At 40.4% G+C, this 25,523-nt stretch overlaps 2 protein-coding genes across 4 annotated transcripts; one reads left to right on the forward strand and one right to left on the reverse strand.

Annotated features, from left to right (window-relative positions):
- Window positions 1-6,190: 6,190 nt before the first annotated feature.
- Window positions 6,191-25,237, reverse strand: LOC128252894 (transcription factor IIIB 90 kDa subunit). Its single transcript, XM_052981072.1, has 7 exons — window positions 24,960-25,237; window positions 24,534-24,902; window positions 24,370-24,474; window positions 9,242-9,391; window positions 8,952-9,178; window positions 7,968-8,895; window positions 6,191-7,904 (listed from the first exon to the last, which is right to left on the reverse strand). Exons 1-7 carry the CDS (start codon window positions 25,030-25,032, stop codon window positions 7,756-7,758), a joined length of 2,001 nt encoding a protein of 666 aa, XP_052837032.1. The 5' UTR covers window positions 25,033-25,237; the 3' UTR covers window positions 6,191-7,755.
- Window positions 12,405-23,731, forward strand: LOC128252893 (BTB/POZ domain-containing protein 6-B). 3 transcript variants are annotated; one of them, XM_052981068.1, is made up of 6 exons: window positions 12,405-12,607; window positions 17,603-17,943; window positions 20,360-20,887; window positions 20,952-21,105; window positions 21,158-21,832; window positions 21,886-23,731. In XM_052981068.1, the coding sequence occupies exons 2-6, from the start codon at window positions 17,649-17,651 to the stop codon at window positions 22,433-22,435; spliced, it is 2,202 nt and encodes a 733-aa protein (XP_052837028.1). In that variant the 5' UTR covers window positions 12,405-12,607; window positions 17,603-17,648; the 3' UTR covers window positions 22,436-23,731. The 3 variants fall into 3 exon arrangements, with proteins under 3 accessions (XP_052837028.1, XP_052837030.1, XP_052837031.1); XM_052981070.1 differs by having other exon boundaries at window positions 17,607-17,943; XM_052981071.1 differs by lacking the exons at window positions 12,405-12,607; window positions 17,603-17,943 and adding an exon at window positions 19,037-19,394.
- Window positions 25,238-25,523: the final 286 nt, after the last annotated feature.

The following is a 25,523-nucleotide window of genomic DNA, read 5'->3' on the forward strand; positions in this document are numbered from 1 at the left end:
GTTGACATTTTACTTGCCTTGTCCCAGCATGTGTGTGTAGACACTTAATGTGCAGTCATTATTTTTCGAGAAACAAGCTCAGTCGCAAGCCAGCGGAAAAACAACAACAAAACATTAGGAACGTGGGAGCATAGTGCAAAGGGAAAAGGCAGCAGAGCAATAAAAAACCAAATGCAAAAACGTTTTACGTTTAAAGAGGAAAAAACACTACAAATATTTTTCTGTTAAAAATTATTTTATATACAATTTTAACCTGCAAAAAAATTCATACAAATTACAAACATTATTAAATATTTTTAAGAGTAAGCTGTTCTGTAAAAATAATTTGTTTCTCAAAATTTTATAGTAAAAACAAAAATTAAGTGAATTTAATACATAAGATTTTCATTTATCTTCTTAATTAATTCTAACTTTTGTTTAAGATATTTTTCGAATGCACTTTCCCCTAGTAAAGTAAATAATAAAACATGAAGTCACCACCCACAACCATTTTGCAGAGCGGACAGCTCGGTTCCCATCATTGAAGAGAACGAGAGGGAGAGAGAGTGGGCTAGAATGAGGGACAGAGTCGGCGACAGCGAAGGAAAAAGATACGGAGGAAAGGGTTCATCACTGTTTGCCTTTGGCCTGGGCCCAGAACTTGGCTAATTGCCTCGGCCCCGACTATCGTTTTTCACCAATCAGGCAAGTGAGTATTAATTAATTATCTTACCATATGCCATGGTGCATTGAAAGCGCCATTTTTGCTGATTTTTATTTAACTTTGCACGCTAATTAGCGTCCATTCTGATGGCTTCCGTTTTTGGGGTTTTGGCTGCCCAAGGATATGGCCAGGAACTGTCTGTCATGGCCCCGCAGTTGGCTCAACTTAGTCTGAAGTTTTTCTGTGGCTCTCTTCAGTTTGAGAAGGCGAAAATAAAGTTTGCTCCGAACTTTATTCAAGTTGAGTAATATTTGCTTTTATTCAGCATTTCTTGATTGACAGTTAGTGTTCAACGTCATCACAAAATTCGCAAAATGTGAAATCGCCAATGGTGTTAATTGCAAACAAAACAAGGTGTTTTCCATTTCTTTCTTTATTTAAAAATTTATGAAGCATGTTTTGTTTAAATTAGATTAGCCATTTGCAAATCCCGTCTGTTCACATATCTAAATCCAAATAAGAGTACAACTAAAATTGAATTTCAAATACTTGAGCAAAGCTCTTTTAGTTCTATTATACTCGTTCACTCAATTGCCCGATAGTAAAATATAAAAAAGCTAATATCGGAGTACAGTGAATATTGAATAAATTTAATCCAATCCATTTACAATTTTTTTAGAAATACCGAAACAACGTTTTTTTAAAATTGACTACCATATTTGATTAATCATAAATGCATAAAAAAGGAGAAGGTCTCAAATTTATAATGATTAGTGAATCACTATTTAAAAGCATTCAAATGTTGTTAAAGTATATCTTTCCAGTTGTACACCCAGTGCCTATCAATATTCATAGCAAATTTTATTTTTGTTTCTATTTCAACTTGTTAAGTTAAATGGAAATAACAATTTGAAAATTACATTCGAGTTTACAATTTGTAAAACATTAAAATTAATTTCTGAACCAAATACAAATGCACATATACAATATATTTAGCCCTTAAAAAGGAGTTAGGGCAAACGCTTAAATACAAATCTTTATACAACTAAATAAAATACAATTATTAAGAAAATAATTTTAAATTAAATTAAATTTTTTTCATTTGCTTAATTATTCAAAAGTAATAACACGAAAATATATTCAAATATGTTACAAGAGGGTTGTGATTGCATTTCTCTTGTTAGCTGAACTGTGTCCTCGTAAATAAAACTAATTGAACATATTTTATGCTAGAGGGTGGTGTAAATTGTCATTGCATTTTTTTCAACAGAATTTATGTGTGAAATGAAAACATATTTATGTATTTAATTTGAGGCAATTAACTAAGTGCCTGTCCGAACTTTTAGCTAATTTGGCTTGGCGTCTGCCTGACCCCAAAAATCGGAGACAAATTGTTTTATTTATTTCGTTTGGTCAGCGGCGGCGCCAAAAATCTGCTTGTAGTGCACTCCACAATTTTCCGCTGCAATAACACTTTTTTCCCAGTTTTTTTTCCCCTTGTCTGCTGGCTGATGTTTGCTCGCTGGTGTTTTGTTTTATTATCTATTAGCAGGTCAATTTATGATTACGGCAGCCCCGCTGCCTGGGGGTTATTAAAGTCGATGTCGCTTATCTGCTCCCACCATAATGCTAAATATGCTGGGTCTTTACACATTACGCAGTGTTGCACTTAAATTTCACACTTAAATAAACAACTTCCAGGCTGCTGCCGTCGGTTATTGCTGCTGCTCGTTGGCTGTATGCTGTTGGATGTTGGCTGTTGACTGTTGGGGCCTGCACTTGGCCAGGTCCGGGTGCTTGGCCTACTTGGGAGCCCACAAACTGCTAACTGGCGAAAAGCCCAACGAGCCGAGGGAGCTCGACGGCAGCAGGAATAACTCCTGAGTGGAACACGCACACAAACACGCATAAATTGAACAATACCCTGCCCTGAGTCCTGGCCTCTCACCCTCCCCATCCCCTGTATCCTCATCCCTGCACTGAGAAAATTAACAATCGCATCTAAGATTTATTTAATATTTTTAAGTCTTGAAAAACCTATTTATATTAAAGATTTTGTTTTATTTCCAGCCATGTTTTAATCCTCTTAGAGCTAGACTAATTAAAAAAATACCTAAAAATAAAGCCTACATGGAGAAGGCTAGCAACAAGCCAAGATCCAAATACAAACGGAATTAAAACTTAAATATGTGATTTATAGATTATAGATTTTTGCTAGGGAATGTTTTATTTTCAGTTATAAGTACAAACAATTGTAGCAGTTTTTGAAAAACACAGCTTTAGTAAATTATACAAGTAATATAATACAAAACGGAAAATTTAAAACACGTCTATGCTATATAAAGCTATTTGTTAGACACATATAAAAACTAGCAAGGACTTGACAGTGTAGTTTCATGACTCGGCACAGAATGCGCCACATATTATGGCCCCGAAGAATCTAGAGGGGGTTCTCTGAGCGAGAGGTGATGCTGTGGCGTTAGTGGTGCGGTCGGCGGTGTCTGGAGCGCCGGAGTGTTCGAGGGGCGCAAGGGGGGATTGCTTAAAGTGCTTTTACTGCGCTTAATTCGCATAATTAATTTTGTTAGTAAACTTCGGGGGCTAATACATATTTTGCCACCGTTGATGTTCATGTTGCGTTGTTGTTTCGGGGACCGTTGTTGCCATTGTTGTTGCTGCCTATTTCGCGGCAAACACCCAACTCACGCAGCTGTTGTTTATGTGTGCTATAAGTGTGCGCCCCTCTATGCACGTGTGTGTGCGTATGTGCTTTTTCCGTTTATGTTTATTCATTGAATTTATGACATTATCGTTGCCTACTTTGCGGCGCCCAACTAACGTACAATCATGCATGCATGTTTACAGTTGAGGTGAAAACAAAAGCGTTCTTTGCAAAGGCATTTAAAAATTTCAAATTATAATAACAATAAGATTATATTATAAGCTGAGTAATAAAAATATTTCCTAATATGTTATTTATTTAAAATTTACAAATTGTCTGGCATTAGTAAATAATTCCTAGTATTTTTAAGACCATAGATACTATAAATAGCAATCCATTCAACTCTCTTTTAAGAACTGAATAAGTGTTAAAATATGTTTTAATCTTGAAATAAAAAAACAAAGCCAACACTAATTTGTTGACCTCAGCTGCTTAAGTTGATGCTGTTGTGGTTGTAGCTATCCGCGTGCATTTGTGTGTATGTGCTGAGCCTGCAGGCCAGGTAATTGCACTTGTGTTTTGCAATCACAGCCTTGCCTAGTTTGCTAGGCACTCTATGTTCAATACCCTACAGGTCATAGATGCATGCGAACAGTAGGTGCCCGATAAAACAGAACAGCACAGTTTGACTTAATTATTTGTTAGATTAGAGTGTTTAGGAGTTTCATTGTAATCTAAATAAAAATCCATTTCGTGATAAGAAAATGATGCACACATTTCAATTGAACCAGCTTAAAATATAAATTCAAGTCAATTTCAAGTTTTTCATTTATTACATCTCCCCTGTAATTTCGTGCTGCTTTTGCATCTATCAGCTTAATGGCAGCTGGCAAGCGTTTATTTACTTCATTATTGCATATTTGCATGCGGGTCCAAATGTGCGTGGCTTATGAGAGTGTGTACGTGGGGCGAGGCGATTGGAAATTGTCTGTTAACTGCCAATGCATCGCAGTGGTTTTCCAGTGTGTAAGGATGTGTGCCCATTGGGGCATGCATCCGCAGAATCTTGACTGCAGCTTGCGTTTTGGTTTTAACCTGCTGCTGCTAATGCCAGGCCATAACCAGCAGCCCTCAAAAGCTGGCCTGCCACCCCTTTACCTCATAGCCCCCTGACCCATTGACCCCTTGACCGGTGGCCATCTTGCGGCTAAAACAGTGAGCAAACATTCGCCGGCGATCCGCTGATTGGGCATTACCAACGCCATTTACGGTTCCACTGCGCCATCGACTAATATTCCGATGGACTGCAAACGTGTGAGCCTGTTTTAACTTATGGTTACGGATTTAATTTCTGATACTTATTTGCATTAAAAAATAATTACATGAGCATCTCACATTTAATTGGAATCAATAAAGATCATCAAATATTTGTAAGAGAATGATAAATATCACTGCAATAATCCAAATTAAAACATGAAAAATGGAACTCATTAAATTAAACATTGCAATTGCACCCAACTACTGAAGGTCAACCGAACTATATATAAAAGCTATTAAAACTCTCACTGTAGCCCACTTTAATAGACCAGAACAAATTACTAAACATAGCATTTAGCGGCATAATTAATAGACACGCAGGGATAACTCGTTTTAATTATTCATCGAGCCGAAACAACACTCGATAGCCAAAACACAACATAATTAGCGCATAAATTAGTTACCCCACTTGCTTTTAAATCGCAAATCAAATTTAAAATCGAAGGGTGGCTTTAAATTGTAGCATACTTTTGGATCGGATCGTTTAATGCGCGCAAAACTGCACTTATTGCAACTAGTTTTGCGGAGTCGTTGCTTCTAATTAAATAGGTTTCCAGTTCTTAATGTACATTTAAATAGTGTGCGTAGCAGAAAATAGGTCTGTTGCCAAGAATCATACACTGCGTATACTTAACGCGCCGCACTTTAAGCGTATTAAACGCTTCACGCTCCCATTTACTCGTTTATGTCCACTTCGCCAGGCCAGCACCCACACAACTTATTTTAATTAAACGCTTATTTTCGCATTTTCGGTATTTGCTGTTGCCGCTTTATTTGTTTCCACTTATTAAATACTTTTCAAAATGATCTCCGACGTCGCCAGAAAGTCCACCAACCATGGCAGCCTGTGGCGGCTGTATTTAATAATAAAGCAGCCAAATCCGCAAATAAAGTGTAAATGATACAATTTTTATTGAGAGAAAAGGCGAGTAAAAGCAGCGAAAAAAAAAATTAAACAGATAAAAAAAAAATGAAAAGCCAACAAAATCCCCGGAACTGTGAAATGGCCTCAGCTTGGCACATTTTTAATTAAACTGAATTAAAATATATGTTAATCGTGTATTCAATATATACTGGAATGTTTTATTGAATTTTAGCGGCAAAGAAAGGATTTTTTATTAATATCCCCCAAGTGACAGTCGCATCAGCAAAAAACAAATTAATGCAAGTTCGAACACATAAAATACCTTTAAAAATATAATTTACAGTAAACGAATATATTAATATATTTTATTTTGTTCTATGGAACCTCTTATAACCATATAGTTTTTTATTAGCCCAACGGATCTTTCTGCTAAAATCTTTAAATAAATATATAATTTACAATAAATATAGTGTATTAAAATGTGTATAATAAGTACATAATGTATAAATAATATATAATGTGCCTCTCTGTAAATAATTTTTTTTTACCCAATGTATTTTTAGATTAAGCTGCCCAAAAGCAAGTTTAAGAAAAATACAACATTAAACTAATAAAAAAAAGAACAATAATAACCATGTAATTTTTAAAACTTGTTTTTTAAGCGTTATCATATTTGATCATAATTTAATTTAAAACCAAAACACTTTCGTAATACCTGGCAAAAAAAGTGAGCACCACTAAAAACCTATAGGAGAATGCGTGTTAAGCAGCATTAAAGGTCGGTCATTGGGGATTAATGTGCTTAATCGGGCGATTATCCACATCAAGAGGCGTGCCATGGATGGACTAGGAGCACCTCCACCTTGCTCCGAACAGTTCCCAGCTGGCTGCGCATAAATTAGTCGCACTGACCAGGAAACTTCCAAGTGGCTGGTCAAGTCAAGATGTCTACTAATTGCCATTTTACTGTCACATTTGCTTGGGGATTTACATGTGCCTACAGTTCACATTATCGTTGCAACTTGGCCAGCAAAGCCTGCCCCGGGAAATGGCCAGGGCCACGCCCTGGATTCTCGAGCGGTTCGTGTGCATTTTATTAATAATTATCCTTGGGGCCCTCACTGTGGGCTTATGCAAATTAGCGAATGGGCATTAAGTGCAGTTAACTTCAGCTTGGTTCGGCAGCCATTTGGCGAACGGGGAAAGCCGGCTTGCTCTCAACTTTGCTTCCGACATAAATTTGTTGAAAAGTGAAACGAATTACAGGTTCCACGAACAGAAAAGTTGCAATCATTTAGTTGGAGTGTGAGAAAAGTTTAAATCGAAAGTTAACTATGCTTAATGAAGGAAATGTATTCGATAATTGTCTGATTTTTTCTGTTTCATTATTAGTTCGGTGAATAAAAATGCCGGGATCTGAGAACTGCCAATTAAATACTTTATGGTTCTTAAGGGCTATTAGACACACTATGTTATATAGGGATGTGGCAATTAATCCAAAAGTTTAAGTTTTTACTGATAAGTTTAAAATATTTATTAAGCAATTAATTAGCTTATAGTTATTAGACGACAACTTAATCATAGAGCCTAGCCAATTAGCTAATTTGTTCGGAATAGAAATTACTAACAATTCGAATATCGTTAGCTGCCCCAAGGTGTAGCATAGTTTATGGGAGCGCTGAAGCTGACTTGCTGAACCGGAGGCAAGTAAATTAACACTAATTACAACATAATAACTATAAAATCGCAGAGACAAGTGCTCGGCAGACTCAACAGCTCATTGCCGGGCACTTGCCACTCAACGCAACGGCCGTGGAGCCGGGCCAAGTTCCTGGCCGGGCCAACAACTGAATTGAAGCCGAAGCCGAAGCAGAAGCAGAAGCAGAAGCTGAACTGAGCTGGTGGCCGCCTGCAGTGCCGGAGAAAGGCAAGCAAAACAGAGTGCAAAACATGATTAAGAGTGAAATATTTATTTGCAGCACTTGGAGGCGCGCCACGGCAGAGCCAACAATTAGAAGCTACATAGCTACAAGTACCAGTCCGGACTCCGGAGTGTACGGGAGTGCTCGCGCCGACATGGCTTAAACATGTAAATGGCTGCGAGGAGGAGGCCATGATTTAATGACCTTCCCTGCTAACGCGCTGGGCGGCAACACGTGCACGGGCCTTAATGCTTAGTTTAATTGTATTACGAGTAGGTTGGGTACTATAAAGTCGGTGTGTACTATATATACTAAAATGTTTTAAACGCTAAATGCGAGTCTAGGCCTAGTATTCCTCCTCCTCGTCGAAGCCATAGCCGAACTCATCGTCGTCCCCGCCCGTGTTGAGCATGTCCTGCAGAGTGGCCTCCGGTTCTGCCTCGGGCTCGGCATCAGCCTCTTCGGCTTCCGCCTCCACGTCTTCGTCCACGTCATCTGAGGAGGAGATTTCAGGATTAGTTTGTAGGCAAGAAACCTTAGTTGGTCGGTTTAACGCACCTGCTTCTACCAGCACAGCGGGCTTGGTATCTGGCTGCTCCTCATCCGCTGCCTGGCTGACAGGCAGACCCACCTCCAGCTTGGGGCGCTTCCTACTTGGCCCGGGCAGGTCGTAGGCTGGCCTGGAGCCCCTGCTCTTGGGAGCAATGGGTCCTTCCTCCACAATCACGGGCTGCTGCTTCAACTCCTCCAGAGTGCTCGGTTTGGTGTCCGCACTGGTTCCAGCCGAGTCGTCCGTCAGCCCGCCAATGCCCTCGGTCAGGGTCTTGAGTATCTCGTAGTTGATCTTGCTGGAGATCTTCTTCTCCTGCAGCATCTTCTCGATGGCTTCGCCGGCGGTGGACGAGGGGCCGATGACCTTTTTGCGCGGCTTGCGCTTCTTTCGCTCCGGCTTGCCCTCCTCACGCTCCTTGGCCAGCCGCTCGTCGCGCTCCTTCTGCTCCCGCAGATACTCGGCGTTGAGGTTCTTCCACATTTCCAGCTTGGCCACCGCTTCCTCTTCGGTCAGCACATACTGGTCCAGCTCGTCGTCGTTCAGATCGTCGGTGATGAGTTCCTGCTCCTGGGGCTGTTTGGCCTTCTCCACGTCCTCCAGATCGCTCTGGGTCACCCTACACATGGCCTCGATGTCCGGACGGAGGCCTTCGATGCCAGCCACCAAGCCACCGGGTTCGGCCTTCTTCACATCCTCGTTCTTGGCTATCAGCTCCTTGATGACCTGTGCATTGGATTGTTCGATAAACTGGCGTGACTCCTCCAGTTCGAGATCCTTTTCAGAGGTGCTCGTGGGAGTGCTTGGGGAGCTGCCCGAGGTGGCGCACTTTCCCTTCGCCAGCTGGCGGAACACGGAGCTGGAGTACTTGCCCAGGTCCTTTTCCAGATGAGCGTCAATCTCCTTCTGCAGCTCCGTAAGCTCATGTTCGCCCATCTAACAATAGAGAAAGTCGTTTTCAAACGGAAATTATTCCATAGACAAACACTCACATCTTTGATCCTCTCGCGATCCTTTTTGCGCGCTGCCTTAAACGAAGGTGGATCCTGTTCGCGCTCCAAATCGACCGTCATGAACTCCTCCAAAGTCAGTCCACCCGAGGGCGTCTCGGCGAACTCGGAGAGACGCTTGCGGAGCGTTGACTCGTGGATCTTGACCACACCGATCACGTCTAGCATTGTGCGACTGAAATCGTGCATGCGGGCCGCAATCAGCAGAGCTTAAGGTCGAAAGTAGTCCCTTTCAGCAGTGGTTATTGACTTCGACATTGCGGTTCACTCACCTGCTCCACAGAGGCCGGTGGGTCGTCGTCCCGAGTGCATGCAATCCTTCTTCATGCGCTGCACAATCCTCAGGGCCGTCATCGAAACCTCATGCGTTTTGGCGCCCAACTGCAGGCGATTGGCAAAACGCATGATGTACAAACACGGGTCTGTGGGCAACGGCAACAAAAAAGTAAATATACAGGCAGATACCGAAAGAAATTTGAGGAAATACCCTTGACGATTCATCGGAATTGACGTTTGCGCCATATTAACGACTAATTAACATTCAGGTATTAACTTAATTAAGCCGAAAGGTTTAGAAACATATTAGCGAGTATTGAGCAGTTCATTTTAATAGCTTACTAATAAATGTGGTTTTATTGAAATGCCCCTAAAGATTTAAATGTTGGTACAATTTAATTTGGTTCTTAGTTATACTTTTCGCTTTAAGTTGACAAATACTAAAAAAATTCGCACTTATATACTTATGGTTTGATTAAGAACCTGCATCAATCTTTATAAATTTGTGCCTTAAACCTCAGTCATAGTATCTTCATAAAATCAAAAGATTTCAATAAAATTAACAAACTGCAAGAGCATCAGCCGAAGAACTTGTTCGCCGACCTTGAAGCCGGGTCGGTCTAGCCAATGAAACCGAAAACATTCAATAACCGGCCCACGTCTTCATGGACAGCTGCCGAAATAAACAATCTTGAACCCGAACTTCAGGTCCGATATTATTCAATTCATTCAACTTTTACATGGCAATGAGAGGTACAGAGAGTCAGATCCGGAGAGTGAGCAAACAGCAAACAAAAGAGTTTGAAAGCCGAAGAGTCGGCGACTGAGGTTTTCTAGCATGCGATAAGTTGTATGGGCTGCGCACGAACATCACGCATCCGTCACGTAGTCCCGCCAAAGGTTTTGGGCTATTCATTGGCCTATTAAACCGATAATTAGGCATATTTGAACTAGATTGAAGACAGGCCCAGCCAAGGAAACCCACAAGACAACATGTGCAATTAACACTTGGCCCAGTCTTTCGCACAGGGCAAAAACCAAAACCAAAGCCAAAACGAAAAAGCAAACAGCAATTAAGGCACAACAAATACGTCTAAGAAAACAGTGCGAAACGCATTGGAAAATCAAAGCCAACAGCGACACGACCTTGCCAAAGTTATTTGCCAATAGGTTTTTTATATTTTCTACAATTTGACCGCAAATTGGTCTGGGAAACTGAAGATAGTAAATCCGATTTTCTAAGAGCTTTATAGTGGTTTGAGTGGATGGTCACTTGAATTATACCATTACACTTTACATAATTGTCCGTATAATTGTTTAAGTTAATGACTAAATAAATGGTAGACCATATTGGTTTTAATTATTTAAATAATTACGAGAAAACATATTTTTTAAATGAGATGTAAGTCTTACATAATTTATACTCAATAAAAAAGATGTGGCGAAACAATAATTTTATTTCAGGTTTTAATAGCTTCAAAGAGTTTACCATTAAATGTATTCTTCACACGCTTTTGAAGATATTTCACAAAAATTATTGTTAAATCCCCGCCTTTCATTCGCTTTTAAGTTTCCCGATTTTAGTTTAAGCGTTCAATGATCGATTTCGCTAAGCATATTTATGTTACGAATTATGCAAAAAAAAGCGTACGTCAAGTAACTTACAAATTGTTTTTATGACTTTTTTAATATTTATCCATCAACCCTATCCAGAGTTTAGCACATTATCCCGGAACTTACTGCTAATCCTTTGGCTTCCATCCCCCGAGCTGGTTGCTTGTGCAGCGCCACTTGACACACAAAGGCAAAAGCTGTTTAACGTCAACCCCCGCTGACCGAACAAACGGGCGGACACGGGGAGGGGATGCTTGTCAAAGTCTCGCCAACTGCACTCCACAAACAGAACAAAAAATTAACTCCGCAAAGTAGGAAAAAATTATTTATTAAACCCTAATGAATGGGCACATTTGCGGAGGCCCAGCAGCAGCCGCCATCAAACTCCGGCGCCCCCTGAAAATGTCCCTTTGTCACCGCCCCTGCCTTTTTGTTGCTACTGCCGTTAAGTGCTCCACTTGAAAAATGATGCCGCTGATGCGGTGACGGCGAACTGCGAACTGCGATTGGAAACTGTGACTGCATTGACCCTTCAGCACAGCGCCCACTCATCTGCCACAGCTGTTACCCGAACTGCTGCCTAACTGCTACACTCAGAGAAATATGTTTTTTTAATTCGCTTAATTAGCATCAGCATTTAAGATTTCTTAAAGCTTTAAGTCATTGTTTAATGTTACTTGGGTAAGTGCATTGAAAGTCCACTCAATCGACTTTAAATATAATATATGTCAAAGAATAAAATGTATAAGTTTTAATATAAATTCCACCTATTTTATTTCATGTTCAAAATTGTAAAAATATTAATTCTTAAAAGAAAAGAAAATATTTTCTTAAAAGCTTTTTATACCATTTGACATTTTAGTGGCTTTGTCATGTTATTAGTAAAATTAATTCAATATATCACAATTTTTTAAAGTTAAGTTTATATTGACTGTTCAAATTTGAATTTAAGCCTATATTATTCCTATTTTTTTAGTGTACTGCTACTTCTTGATAGTTGCCAGCAGCACGGCTGCGGCTAATGGTTTCTTAATGTTGGCCGCCTCCTCCTCGCAACCACTTCATCCAATTTTGCGCATTCTGCAACTGCAGCTAGTGAAATTATTATTATTTAAACTTTATTTTTGCGTTTGTCATGACAGCAATTATCATTTTGGGTGCACCCCTGCACCCTGCTTCTCTGATTACTCTGCATTTTGTAAAAAAATTACCAGCAATTGCGGTTCGAGTTCCCCTTAACACCAGCAATTAACTGCGTTTTGCTGCTTAAATTGTTTTGTAATTGACCAAGAACGCGAGATTAATGAGGAAATGCAATCTGAGGAAATGTCGCGTACAAGAGTCGTGCAAGCAAAAGCTAAATCATTAAAATTGGTTAGCACTTAATAAAAATAAAAATCAAATCGTGCCTTTTTATCGCATGCAACAAACGCCCGTCTCAAGGCGACCGCGAAAAAAAACCGAAGCTAAATCCATTTGGTCGATCGTAGTCGATCGGCTGGCGAGTCTCCAGTTGCCGGTTTTGGATCTCACTTGAAAAATTAGTATCTCACTACGAATTCGTTCGTTGACTCGCGCAGTCGCAGCCGCAAGTCGAAAAATAAAACTAAATTCAAAAACGTGGCCGGTCGTCGCGCATGCGCAAGCCAAATAAAAGAAGAAGATCCCCAGAAAAAATCCCTCCACACATAAAAAGCCCAATTCATCAGTTGTCTGCGGTTTGCCGTCCATCCCAACAAATTACAAAAGTGTGTATTTGTCTGATTGCTTGTTAAAATAATAATAATCGTTGACAAAGTGCGCGTACCTCGTTTGTTTGTTCTTCTGTTGACGTTTTAATTTATGTGCAGTTTTGTTTTTTTCATTTTCTCAACACTCAGCTGACAGCTTTGCGATGCCGGTTGAGCGTGAAAAAAAAAAAAAACACCTAAAGAAAATTGCTTTGAGTGAAGTGCAAATACAAGCGAAAAAAATCCCCAAAAATTCCGCACAGATAATTGTTTCTAATGCCTCCAAACACTGTTTATCCACCTGTCTCGAATATTCCCTCATTTCGGATTTCGTCACGTGTTTACTACCTAGAATAAATCGATTTAAGCTGCGGACTATCAGTGGCTGAAGATAATTAATTGTTCCAATATTTAACCCACTAAGTGTCACCCGGAAAGTGCTTTGCCATGCTAAAAATAATCAGCAAGTTGAGGAATTCAACTTTAACTGCCGTTGCTTCATTAAACCTACTGAATTAATGGATGTCTAATGATCGACGCCTCCAGTTGAAAAATAAACAAACTGAGATCTCAATCAAGGCTGAACTCTCTTATCACCATGGGATAAGTAATCACGCCGTATAATTATCCGTTAGCTGCACTCTCGGTTAATTGCCGAGCATTTGGCTGTAATTTACTGCTCATAACCATGATTTGTGTTTAGAGGCGCTGCTTTTAATGACAGCCCTCCCAGTGTTTGTACTCCCCGAGGTTTAAGTTTTTCAAAATACTCGAATTTCCCGGTCAGCCAAAGTCTCACAGCGTTTCGTGTTTGTATTTCAAAACAAGGTACACTAAAGTTAAAACTAAAAAATCGGCCCCACCCAGAAATAAGAGAAAAAGCTGGCGAAACAAATAAAACACATCTTTTCAATCCAGACATCGAACTCGCATTTAGAATTCCACTCAAGAAACGTTCAAACTGGAGGCATGAATACTTAAGTATTAAGTAACTTGATGACAATTTATAAACTTTAACTAATATACACGCAGAAAAGGAAACGAAAACGGGTTTCGCCAGAAATCGAAACACACCAATAAATATTTGACAAAGAACATGTCACAATAACCACAGAGACAGAATTAGAATTCAGCAAATCATTGCGAGTCGAAAGAGCATTCAAATGGGGATTTTTCTGGGCCAGAAAGAATCGAATTCAAGCAGCAAAAATAACGAATTGTAAAAAAGTGTTAATTCGTCGAGTCATTAGACAAAATGCAACATGACTTACCAAATAATGCTATGAGATATGAAAAGTGAGTGAGGAAAACTGCATGTTAATGTCTATAAAATTATCTGCAAATTAAAGCGTCTAAAGCCAAAGACGCTGGCTGAAAAGCTGATAGACTTCAAAACCGAAAGACAGAGGCATTAGCCGACAGCTGACGGTTTGAATAATTGCGAAACAACCTAAGGGCACTCGAAGCGAGGTCCAAACTTACATGGAAACACCTTAAACAAAAGTCGAGAGTCCCACCAAATGGAACGCCGACTGTGAAGCTTGACGAGAATTAGATACTCTGGTCCAGAAATGTTGCACTAAGCGTAGCGAATGCAAATATATTCATAAGTCGCCGCAGAACCTTCGTACCAGCGAAATAGTTACTCAATAAAATAATTTTTTGTCTTGGAAGTTCCTTGGCAAAAAGGCTTTGATATTGAAACAGTTTCAATAAACCTATTCGGTACCAAAAATTTTAAACTTTGTGGTTTGGTTAAACCATTAAAAGAATTGATTTTAATAGATTTGGAATGCAGAAAACCAATGCCGCGTTGTTATATAAATTGTTTTTAGTAAATCCAATTCAAATATTTTACAGAATTTATCAGCTGTACATTTGGTTACCTTAAAATTGATCTCATTTTTGGTCTTGAGAATATTACACAAATAAATTAAGAAGATCGAAAATTGCAAAGACACATGAATAGGTCATAATAATTAAATTTGTTTTATTTTATTTTTATTCTCGCACCTTTAACACTTGAACCCGTCTAAAAGTATGCGGTTTTGACCCCAATTCGATTTCTTTTAAAGTCGAAACCTTTTAATTCGTTCCTTGAAGCCCTTATCAGATTACAGAGTTGGCTTGCAAGTCGCCATAAAAAGGCAACAAAAAATATACAAAATTTGCAAATTGGCTAAGAAAAACTGAAAAACAAAATCAGACAAGCGCGCACAATTAAAGTGCAAAATCGGCAAATCAGCGAGCTCTTTTGCTGACCACTTGACCGAGTGATCGCCTAATCGACAGTTCGAGTGCTTGGCCAAGAGTTCGGCAGGTTATATCGTTGGCCACGTGAGCGAATGTTTGCAACTGCGATGTGAGGGGCTCCAGAGGTCGATTGCTTTCGAGCCATAGATTTTATCCAGAAAACCAGAGAGTTGGGGCGTTGAAGGCTTTATGACACTTTCGGTTAATCAGCAAAATGCGTGGCGATTGCCAAATGCCCTGGACGGGGGAAAATGCAACAAAAGGAGCTCGAGCTCGTTAAAAAAGGGCCGCGAAATAATGAGAAAACAAAAGACCGAACACACACTCTTCACTTTTTTTTTTGATTTTGTATTTTCTGCTTTGCTGTGATCTTGTGGATGTGGTTGGTCTTTTTTTTTTTGGCGAGCATGTAATGAGGAAATAAAAATCGAAAGTGTTACGCGGGCGTTGCTTTGGGGTCTCCCCTTTACCACCTCTTTTTCGGTCATTGTGTGTGTGCGTCTCTGACCCGAGACTTGGCCAAAAAGTGGGTCGCACCATTTGCAATTAAAGAGGCAATGAAAAATGAAATAAACCCAACGCTGAGAAAAACAACGAACACAATTAAGAAAAGGGCGTCCAAAGTTAATGCAAGCGGCATACTCGAAGTGCACTTTTATGCCGAGTGCAATGGCAGAGCGGGAAATACGCATTTAATACGAAAATCAACGCTAACACACGCGAGAAAGAAATTAAAAAAAACAAGCCGAAATTGAAATGTGGCTGGAAAATAACAAAAGCCCACAGCTGATGAATAATAAACGTGACTCGATTGTTAAGCCATGAAATTAATTTAGCATAAATTGTATGTGTGTTTTGCATAGCAACTAGTAGGGTCGAGGGGTTAAGCAGAATCGGAGGGTGTTTGAAAGAGAAGTACGACAGCTGTCTAGATTTTTTTGCATTTCAATCATTGCGATTTAGAGTCAATTAATTTATATTAAATTTATTTCAAATTTAGAAATAGTCGCCACCTTGTTGGTTGGTTTTCCGTAAAAATGTATTTGGGCTCAAGTCAAGCATGTGTTTTAGATTTAATTTTTTGTGTTTCAAAAAGCTTCATAGTTAGTAAAAAAAAAATTATAGCCTTTTAAAGAATGAATCAAATTAATAAGCTTAATGCAATGGATCATGGACTGAAAAATATTTCAATTACTTTTATTCATTGTGAAGATTTAAAATGTTTACAAATACATATATACCTAGCGTTTAATTAATATTTTTTATTGTATTTGAATTCTGATATATGACAGACGAATTACTCAGCAGGCTCACAAACTTAGTTACCTAAATATTTGTTGGCTATGCAACACTTACCTAGTAATGAACTCTTGTTACCCAACACCAATTGTTCCTCCACGATTAATATCATTACTTAAATCAACAGATTTCCCAAAGTTTATTAGGTCCTATTAATTAATAGCTTTGTTTCGTTATATTTATTACTTTTTAGTTAAACACCAAAAATTTCGTCAAAAGTTAATCATCTACAGCTAACCAACACTAATTCAAGTCAAAGATCTAACTCAGTTCAAATCCAAAGACGAATCGAAGCATGAAGAACTTCATTAGGCGCCGACAGCAAATTGCTTTGTTTATTGGGGGCGTGGCAGCGGGGGAAGCGGCTTGGGGAGCTTGTAATACATCATTTTGTCAGGTGGAGAGAGATACCTTTATTCATATATCGCCCTCTACACAGACTTGTTGATTGTGGCAAAGACAGCCGTGACGAGTCAAAAATAAAGAGAGAGAAACAAAAATTATGTTCATGTCTGTCGCCGTTTTGTTTTGGTTACGGAGTTCGCCATGCTGCCAATTAAAAATAGCCGCTTGCATAATTTCCGCTGGCAGAGAGTCAGGTGCAAGTGCGACGGAGTTAAGGCACAAAAAGAGTTCTCCAGTTGACCCAAAAAGATTTAAGCCAAAATGGTGGGGGGTCAAAAAGAGAGGGGCTCGACTTAATTCACTTCCTGCAGCTAATAAAATGCGACAAATGCGTGCGAGCCGGAGTTTAAGTTGAAAATGGAAATGGAGAAGTGAAAGTGCAGCCCGCAATTGGCAATTTTTCATTTGAGAGCCGAGCCTGAAGACTGAGCCAAAATCGATTCGAAATTGTATCATTTATAGCCATAAAAATCATATTATGTTACATATCAAAATTACTATTGCGTTCACGCTATTAGGAGTGGTATTTTGCGGTAACTTGCGGTGGCTCTTTTTCAAAACCATAAGTGAATTCGGCAGTTTTGTTTCCTTCAGTTAACTATTGTTGGTAAAAAGAGAGCAGGGGTTTAGTCTAACCTAATTAGAAAAATATTTCACGGTATATGGAAAATATTTTTCCCCTTTCAAATTGATGTTCTGCATAAACTATGAACTAACAGTTTTTGTAGAGCTTATAAATCTCTAAAGAGCGAGATAAAATTCTACTCTTATGTAAAAAAGGGACTAATTAATAATTTCCCAAAAACTGTTGAATATTAAAATTTCGATTCTAGATGCCAAGCTTCTGCAAACTCTCAACAGTTTCTAATTAAGTGTTAATCAATAGAAATATGCAGAGCTATGGAAACCTTTTGGGGGTTTTAAGCACATACATTTTTTTAATATAAGGCATTGCTTTAAATCTTGTGATATTTTATTAAATAAATAATAAATACCTTCCACAAGATTGTTTGATTATGGTTTTCTAATGTGTTTTTAATTATATCCCATTGACAGCCAGGAGCTGAAATAATGTGAAGATGAACCCGCAGATGGCCGAAATATGATCGAGGCCTTTGCGAATCACCTGAGCAGCCACCTGGGACGCCACCTATTCTACTGGGCCATCGAATCGAGCAGCGCTACTTCGGGAAACTACGGCCTCAACCTGCGGCTCTCCGAGCTGATCAACAAGTTCCACGGCCCCCTCGAGCGGGGAGTTCAGGTGCTGGACCACCTGCTGACCCTCGAGGAGGAAGACTTCGCCGGCCACTGGGGCAGCGCCTACGCGCACAACTATGAGCCGGAGTACGCCGCTCGAGTGCCGGAGAACGAGGAGCTGCCACCGCCAGAACACAGTGAGTAAGAAGGGCTATCCTCTCTTAAAAATAACACGGAACCGTCGATTACCTTATGAGATACCTCATTGTGTTCTTAAATGAACAAATTTATATATAGAACCCAGTTGGGGATCCGAAATTTTTTATAGACACTAAGTAAAAAATAAAAGGAACTTTAATTTTAAAGTTTAACTCTTACTAAATTATAAAAAAGAATGACCCAAATATTTAATTAAAGATATGTTTAAGATGAGCCTAACTTGTAACCAATTTACCAGAAAGGGAGTTAGCAGGGGTATGATTCAAAAATTAGCTTAAGCAAAGGTCAACAACATGTTTTTTTTATTTTTCGGCACACATCTTCGATCTTCGGCTGCCGGGTGCTGCTGTAGCTTCTGCAGAAACAGGTTTTATTGTACATGAATGTGCTAAGAGATAAACAAACCTTGACAAGTAAGCTCGCTGACCAAGCAAACACATCAAAATCGATTTCAAGTTCAGCTATATGTTTCTTCATAACAAATATTCGCAGGCCAGGCAATAAATAATAGACCAAATACGATTCGGACATGCAAATACCAGGTAAAGCCCCAGCAAGGCTGTCCCGAAAAAGAGACAGAGACTTGTAATATAAAAGATATAAACATAGAGGTAGTTACACTCAGAAAAATATTGGTAGCCAAATAACTCTAGGTGAGATCTTTAATAAATTTGCTGTCAAGGAAAAGAAAAATTTGATCTAAAAAACATGATTAAAAATAATTTTCGTTATTTGGTTTTTACCTAAAAACTGCTCAAGCTTAAATTTTTTTTTTTAAGGTTTTTTTTTTTTTTTTGTGTAAAAAACCTCTTGATCAGCCCTATTAGCTCCCACACGTACGCCTTTTTATGGCGCGCCATGACGGAAATACATATTAGCATCGAGTGGCCGTGATATAATCAAAATGGGTTGCGAAATCGTCAGCAGACGTACTTTAGCTGATTGAAATTCAAAACAGGCGCCTAAGTGCAGCGCTAACCAACACTGTCACTCAAGTGTTGGGCAGCACTGGCATTTAGGGTGACCATGTCTCCACTAATGTGACCAGTTGGAGAATATAATTTTTGGTATTTTAAGTACATTTAGTGTTTACATTTAGTGAAAAGTTAAAAACTCACGTACTTCTATATTCTATTCTTCGGAAAAATGAAAAAGTCGCTGTAAAAAAGTCGTACGACTGGCCTAAGTGATGGCAAATGTTTGAACAGCGAGTACTTGAGTAAAACCCGACAAGGTTTTTTGGTTTTTTTCATTCCGGAGCGTTACGAATCGCACTTTCCCCCTGCGATGGCCAGTAGTAGTAGTAACAATTCCTCGACCAACAATCACGGAGGCCACAATCCGCTCAACCGATTGTCGCTGAAATCCGCCGGAAAGCGAAATCAGGAGAGCATGTCACATTCGCAGCCAAATGGCGGATGGATAAATGGTAAGGCGGAAAAATCTAGGGGAAAACCGTGGCGGAAAAGCGGTGCGGAGGGGCAGGGGGTGGGGCACGCAGGTGCCCTGTGTCTGTGAGTTATTGATTTTTCACACAACTTAAACAGTGTCACCGGTGGCAGGGGGAACATGGGGGGCGTTACAAAGAGGGGCGCTGTCTGGCAACACAAACAACAAAAACAACAGCCGACTGCGTTGCTATTTTGAGACGCTCCACTTTTAGAGTACAGCAAAACCTCCCTACCGAGACCTTTTCCCGTTCAAACTTCTCAGGAGATTGCCCTCCACATCACTGGAAGTTCCAAGCTATAGATACAAAAGATATTCATATTTTTCAAGGTCGACCTTTGTTTACAAAATTTTCCTATACTTAAACAGGTAGAAAGGTTAAAGTGTCAAGAACAAGTTGATAATAAAAGGAAAAATAAACGAATAAGTTATCGTTAATTTAATCTTTAAAAAGTAAAAAAAAATATTAATTTACTAATGTAATGTAGAAAAAATCCATTAAATCAATAATATAATAGTTCTTACCACATTAAAGTCTGATTATTTATCTTTCTAAGAAAAAAAAGTCAACAATTTTGCAAAATGTAGTTTTGGTTGAAGAAAGCTATTAACCCAAATTAATGTAAAGTATTATTCACTTCTTTCTTGGCAATACATTTTAAAACTTAGTATATCGATAATTTCTTTACAAAAATGTAATAAACCAAGTTTCACCAGGTGCAAGCTGTTCGCTTTCACAGAAGCTTCACCGTATTTGGGGCATAATAACTGTGGAAAAAAGGGGAGACCCTGGCATTTGTTATTTACGATGCACACGCAGCGGAAGTTGCACAAATGTGGCCACGCGTGCTGCTGGTTTTAAGCGAACTGGGTGGGATCATCAGCCTAGATATGTATAGCTTGGGTAACCCAAATATTAATCCGTTTATCTAATCCCATCCACAGTGGAAACCCTCAACAATGGCAACGGGCTGCTCCACTCGCCGCCCCACAATCACCAGCAGCAGCAGCAACAACAGCGAGGCGGAGGAGGAGCATCGCCAGCTGGAGGAGGAGGAGGAGGAGGTGCCTCTGCAGGAGCGGATCACAACATCCAGATAACGCAGCCCATCAGTGCCCCATCCTCGCCGCTGGCCTCGCCGGGCGCCCTGAACAGCAACAGCAGCGGGAGTGGAGGCAGCGGGGGCAGTGGCGGTGGCATCTCCGGCAGCCCCACGGCCTTCTGTCTGCCCTCCAGTTCTGCGGCAGCGGCTGCGGTGGCTGCCATCTCCGCCACGCCCACCAGCGGCAGTGGATCGTATGTCTGCTCCGCCGGCACCAACTGGCATTTCGCGGCCGTAGCTGCCTCCAATGCCATCGATACGGCGGACCCCAACTGGCAGGCCAGCAAGGCGACGGTTCTCGAGAGGAATGCGGCCATGTTCAACAACGAACTGATGTCCGATGTCAAGTTCATTGTGGGTGGGGAGTTCGGTAATTCTCGTTTCCTCCAGTAGCCAGCCAAATTCTAACCTGTGAACCTATCTCTTTTCGACAGACATCGATCCCATTCAGACCATTCCCGCCCACAAATACATTCTCGCCACGGGCAGCTCCGTGTTCTATGCCATGTTCTATGGCGGACTGGCGGAGAACAAGCAGGAAATCAAAGTGCCTGACGTGGAACCCACTGCCTTCCTAACGTTGCTGAGGTGAGATACTAACTAGAGCTGCTGATACAAGCGATTCAAGTTCTCTCATTAGGTACCTCTATTGTGATGAAATCAAACTGGAACCTGAACACATCCTGGCCACGTTATACGCAGCCAAGAAGTACATCGTCCCGCATTTGGCCAGGGCCTGCGTCAACTACCTGGAGGTGAAGTTGACGGCAAAAAACGCCTGCCTACTTCTCAGTCAATCGCGTCTGTTCGAGGAGCCCGAGCTGATGCAACGTTGCTGGGAAGTGATCGACGCACAGGCCGAGATGGCGGTTAAGTCCGAGGACTTTGTGGACATTGACCTCAAGACGTTTGAGTCGATCCTCTCGCGGGAGACCCTCAACTGCAAGGAGATCCACCTGTTCGAGGCGGCTCTTAACTGGGCCCTGAACGCCTGCGAGAAGATGAGCATCGATGATACGCCGCAAAACAAGCGCAGGCTGCTGGGACAGGCGCTGCATCTCATCCGCATTCCCACCATGTCGCTGGAAGAGTTCGCCAACGGCGTGGCCCAGACGGGCATTCTCTCCTCGCAGGAGACGATCGACATGTTCCTGCACTTCACCGCCAAGATGAAGCCCTCGCTGGGCTTTCCCACACGATCCAGGGCGGGATTGAAGACACAGGTGTGCCACCGCTTCCAGTCGTGCGCCTACCGCTCGAATCAGTGGCGCTACCGCGGACGCTGTGACTCCATTCAGTTCTCGGTGGATCGAAGGTAAACTGGACACTCAATTGAAGGATTTGGCTTATTAAAAACTTTTCCTGCAGAATCTTCATTGTGGGCTTTGGACTGTACGGCTCGTCGACTGGCGCCGCCAACTACAACGTAAAGATCGAGCTGAAGCGCCTGGGTCGCACGCTCGCCGAGAACGATACCAAGTTCTTCTCGGACGGATCGAGCAACACTTTCCACGTGTTCTTCGAGAACCCCATCCAGATCGAGCCCGAGTGCTACTACACCGCCTCTGTGATCCTCGACGGCAACGAACTGAGCTTCTTTGGTCAGGAGGGCATGTCGGAGGTGCTCATGGGCAATGTAACATTCCAGTTCCAGTGCTCGTCGGAGAGCACCAACGGCACGGGGGTGCAGGGTGGTCAGATCCCGGAGCTGATCTTCTACGGCCCCACCACGGTGACTGCCATGAGTTCGCCCACAAACTCGGTGTGTGCCACACCCATTGGTGGTGGTGGTGGGTCAGCAACCGGGGGAGGACCAACAGTCACAGCAGCCGGAACTGTTATCTTAAGTGGCAGCAGTGGATCGGGCAACAACGCCAACGGCTCTGGAGAAGATCTGGCCGGCGATGGAAGCACCTGATGCGCACAGCTCTACTGTGCCGAATGGCAGGGAGCGTGTTACTACCGCCAACAGCAGCAGCAGCAACAGAGGAGACCAACACAACAATACAAAACACAGCAATCGCAACAGCTACAGATACAAAATCGAAACTCATGGGTTTTCAGTGCAACACAACAAAGCAAATTGGAGTTTTAGGCGCATATATACATATATATCACGATAGTAGAGTGCTATAGTTTTCGTAATAGTCCTATATATAGTCATATATACACGTAAAAACATAGACACATATATATACACCACGGCAGTGCGTTTTAAAGCTCTAAGACAGTTGTCAGAACGAGATCATCTCAACAGGAAAGTCATCCGAAGCAAGTCATTCGATATAAGGAGTTTTCGATAGTCGAAAAAGAGATCCTTCCCAATTATGTTAAGCAAGTTAACTTTGACGGTTTTGCAGTTTTAAAACGCACTGTACATAGTTGTTGGTAATGCATATAAAAATATTTTCAAAATCGAAACAAGTTGAACATATACACCCATAACATATAGATAAAGATTAGTAGTTGACTCGAAAACTTAAAACGTTCCACGATTTAAGATGGTGGGATAGAGTAAAGAAGCGCGAAATAAAGACGTATATATAAATGCAATAAGTGAAAATCGGGCAATCAGTCAAGCTAGCGTTAACCAATATTCTAAAGGAGATTTGAAGATAGAGTGGAAAAAACTAATACGATATATACCAAACATATTTTTGCCAGCATATACCTTACATATACACACATCTGATCTAATACTGATATATATATACGCATATAGATAAACTATAGACCTATACACTTAAAGGGATAATAAGCCATGTTATTGCATACGACGAATTTGAAAGCCAAGTTAACCAGTTTACGAGATTTGAAACAAAATAGAAATCAAGGGATCTTGTACCAGTATGCGCACAAAATCTTCACTATTAAAATATTCGAATATTAATCTTGTAGAATGCATTATCTATATTTCGTAGTTGTTCCATTATCTCTCATATATACACATATGCCTTTCAATTGATATAAGCCCCGTATTTTTCTCCTATGCATTATTCAAGGCTGCTTTGCGCAACAATCAGTTTAACGTTCGACTTTTGAATTTCTTTGGAAATTGTACTGATATTTTGCTTTTGATAAGAAGACCATTACCGTTTTTTTATATCCATATATATCTACGTAAATGAAAATGTTATCCTATATTGATTATGAATCTATTACCATTATGTACTTTAATCAAACGAAATACATGATTAGAATTTTGCGAATTTAAGTTTGAAGAATTATCGTTTATGGAGTTGGATAGAGTATTGCTCTGAATGTCAAAAGCGGTAAGTAGAAAATAGATTTGAGAAAGATACCTAAAAACGAAGAAATCTTCAATATCTAATGAATCTTTGTATGTATGTATCTCAAATACAAGATAAGCCCCAGATTATGGAAAAACTTTTCTAAATTAAACTCTCGACAGTTATTGTTAACTTAAATGGCTTACGGCTATAATTTATTATAAATGTTTCAGCAAGTGATTTGTTTCAAGCAGGCAGCACAAAAACCTTCTACTTTGTCAACAAGAATTCTGTTTTCTATTGCCATTAACAAAAAGTTAATCAAGGGATTAAGACCATATTCTCTTAAGAAATCTTCTTTTAAAATTTGTAGTAGAAAGGTATTTTTCAGTGTTCTTTTAAAACTGCGTAATGCAAATAGTAATTTTAAGGTCTCCTTTTCCTTAAGAATATTATTCTCTTTAAAATAACCATATCTTTTAAGACTAAAAAACAGACTGATTCTATTGTTTTTTCAATTATTAAAGACTTCACCTCATTGTCGTATAAGTTAAACACTTGTTCTGGTAGATACTGATAGAAATTATCTAAACGCGACTTAATATTCATGACGTTCACTCACCCACAGACGGTATGTTGATACAAAGGGCGTGCGATAACTTCAAGTAGGTGCGGCCCAGCTCATAGGAGCATATTTGCTGAACGTCGCTAATGTCGATGAGGAGATCTGGGGAGGATTGAGCCAGGGATTTAGCTACATTAAGGCAAAACTATTTTTGTACTTACGAGAAGTGCCCTCCGTCCTGCAGGTCATGTACACGCAGGCGGCGTAAATGTGGGTGCTCTTCCTGCCGCGGGTCAGATGCCTGCTCAATGCCATCTTGAAGAAATTGAGGGCCGTATCCGCGTAGTGCTGGGATAGTTGCAGCTGCTGGCAGAGCAGGGTGATGTCCTTTTTGGCTTTCTTGATGGTTACCTCCCGGGACTCGGTGCCGGATCCCACCTGGAACTTGCCGTAGCCATAATTTGTGGCTCCACCCGAGGATTCGGCGGACACAAACTGGCCAATTGCAGCTGCTCCATGGCCCACTTCCTCGAACTGAACTTCGGAAACAATGAGGGAATCCTCCAGCACGGAACCGCAGTTCATGCAGACTATAGTGAATGGAATATGGTAAATAAATGGGGGACATTGACAGCCTCACCACTTACCCCGATCTCCGCGAGCATTGTCTTCCTCGATCTCGTTGGATCCGCAATTGCGACATTTTAGACCCGTCGACATGATCGTTGGCTTTTGCTATACTTTAATTCGCTTTCCTTTACTTTTACAATACCAGCAGTCAGGCTTCGTTTTTAAACTAGTGGAAGAAACGGTTAAACCACTTGTTGACAGTCAATTAAGAGCATTTTTCTCGTTTTGTTTAAACAATATGCAATTTGTTGCCAATTGAAATCAACACGCTTGGGGAACAGCTGACTGTCTGGAGTTTTCCAACACTGCCGATAAAAGAGAATTAGCAAGAGATGGTAATGAATGACTCACGAATTTTTAATAAATGTATTTGCTAACAAAACTTGTGGGCTGGAGAAATTATTTATAACAAATATATTTATTATAAATTACTGTGAAAAGTATTTTGAAGTTCTGTGGCAAAGTTGTTAAATTTACATATATTATATATATTGATTGATATTATTGGGTGAAATGTGCTCATCTCTAGCACTTTCAGCATATAAAGCCGGTATGCTTTTAAGGTGACGCCAAATTAACGC

This window comes from Drosophila gunungcola, chromosome 3R, assembly GCF_025200985.1.
Source record: "Drosophila gunungcola strain Sukarami chromosome 3R, Dgunungcola_SK_2, whole genome shotgun sequence".
Classification (NCBI taxonomy): domain Eukaryota; kingdom Metazoa; phylum Arthropoda; class Insecta; order Diptera; family Drosophilidae; genus Drosophila; species Drosophila gunungcola.

What these genes read in the sequence shown, in the direction of transcription:
- LOC128252893 (XM_052981068.1), top strand. Translation starts at nt 17,649, where the DNA reads ATGATCGAGGCCTTTGCGAATCACCTGAGCAGCCACCTGGGACGCCAC. An exon ending in CATTGTGGGTGGGGAGTTCG is followed by an intron (nt 20,888 to 20,951) that starts GTAATTCTCGTT and finishes TCTTTTCGACAG; the next exon opens with ACATCGATCCCATTCAGACC. An exon ending in GCCTTCCTAACGTTGCTGAG is followed by an intron (nt 21,106 to 21,157) that starts GTGAGATACTAA and finishes TTCTCTCATTAG; the next exon opens with GTACCTCTATTGTGATGAAA.
- LOC128252894 (XM_052981072.1), bottom strand. Translation starts at nt 25,032, where the DNA reads ATGTCGACGGGTCTAAAATGTCGCAATTGCGGATCCAACGAGATCGAG. An exon ending in CAATGCTCGCGGAGATCGGG is followed by an intron (nt 24,903 to 24,959) that starts GTAAGTGGTGAG and finishes CATTCACTATAG; the next exon opens with TCTGCATGAACTGCGGTTCC. An exon ending in TATCAACATACCGTCTGTGG is followed by an intron (nt 9,392 to 24,369) that starts GTGAGTGAACGT and finishes CGTTGCCCACAG; the next exon opens with ACCCGTGTTTGTACATCATG.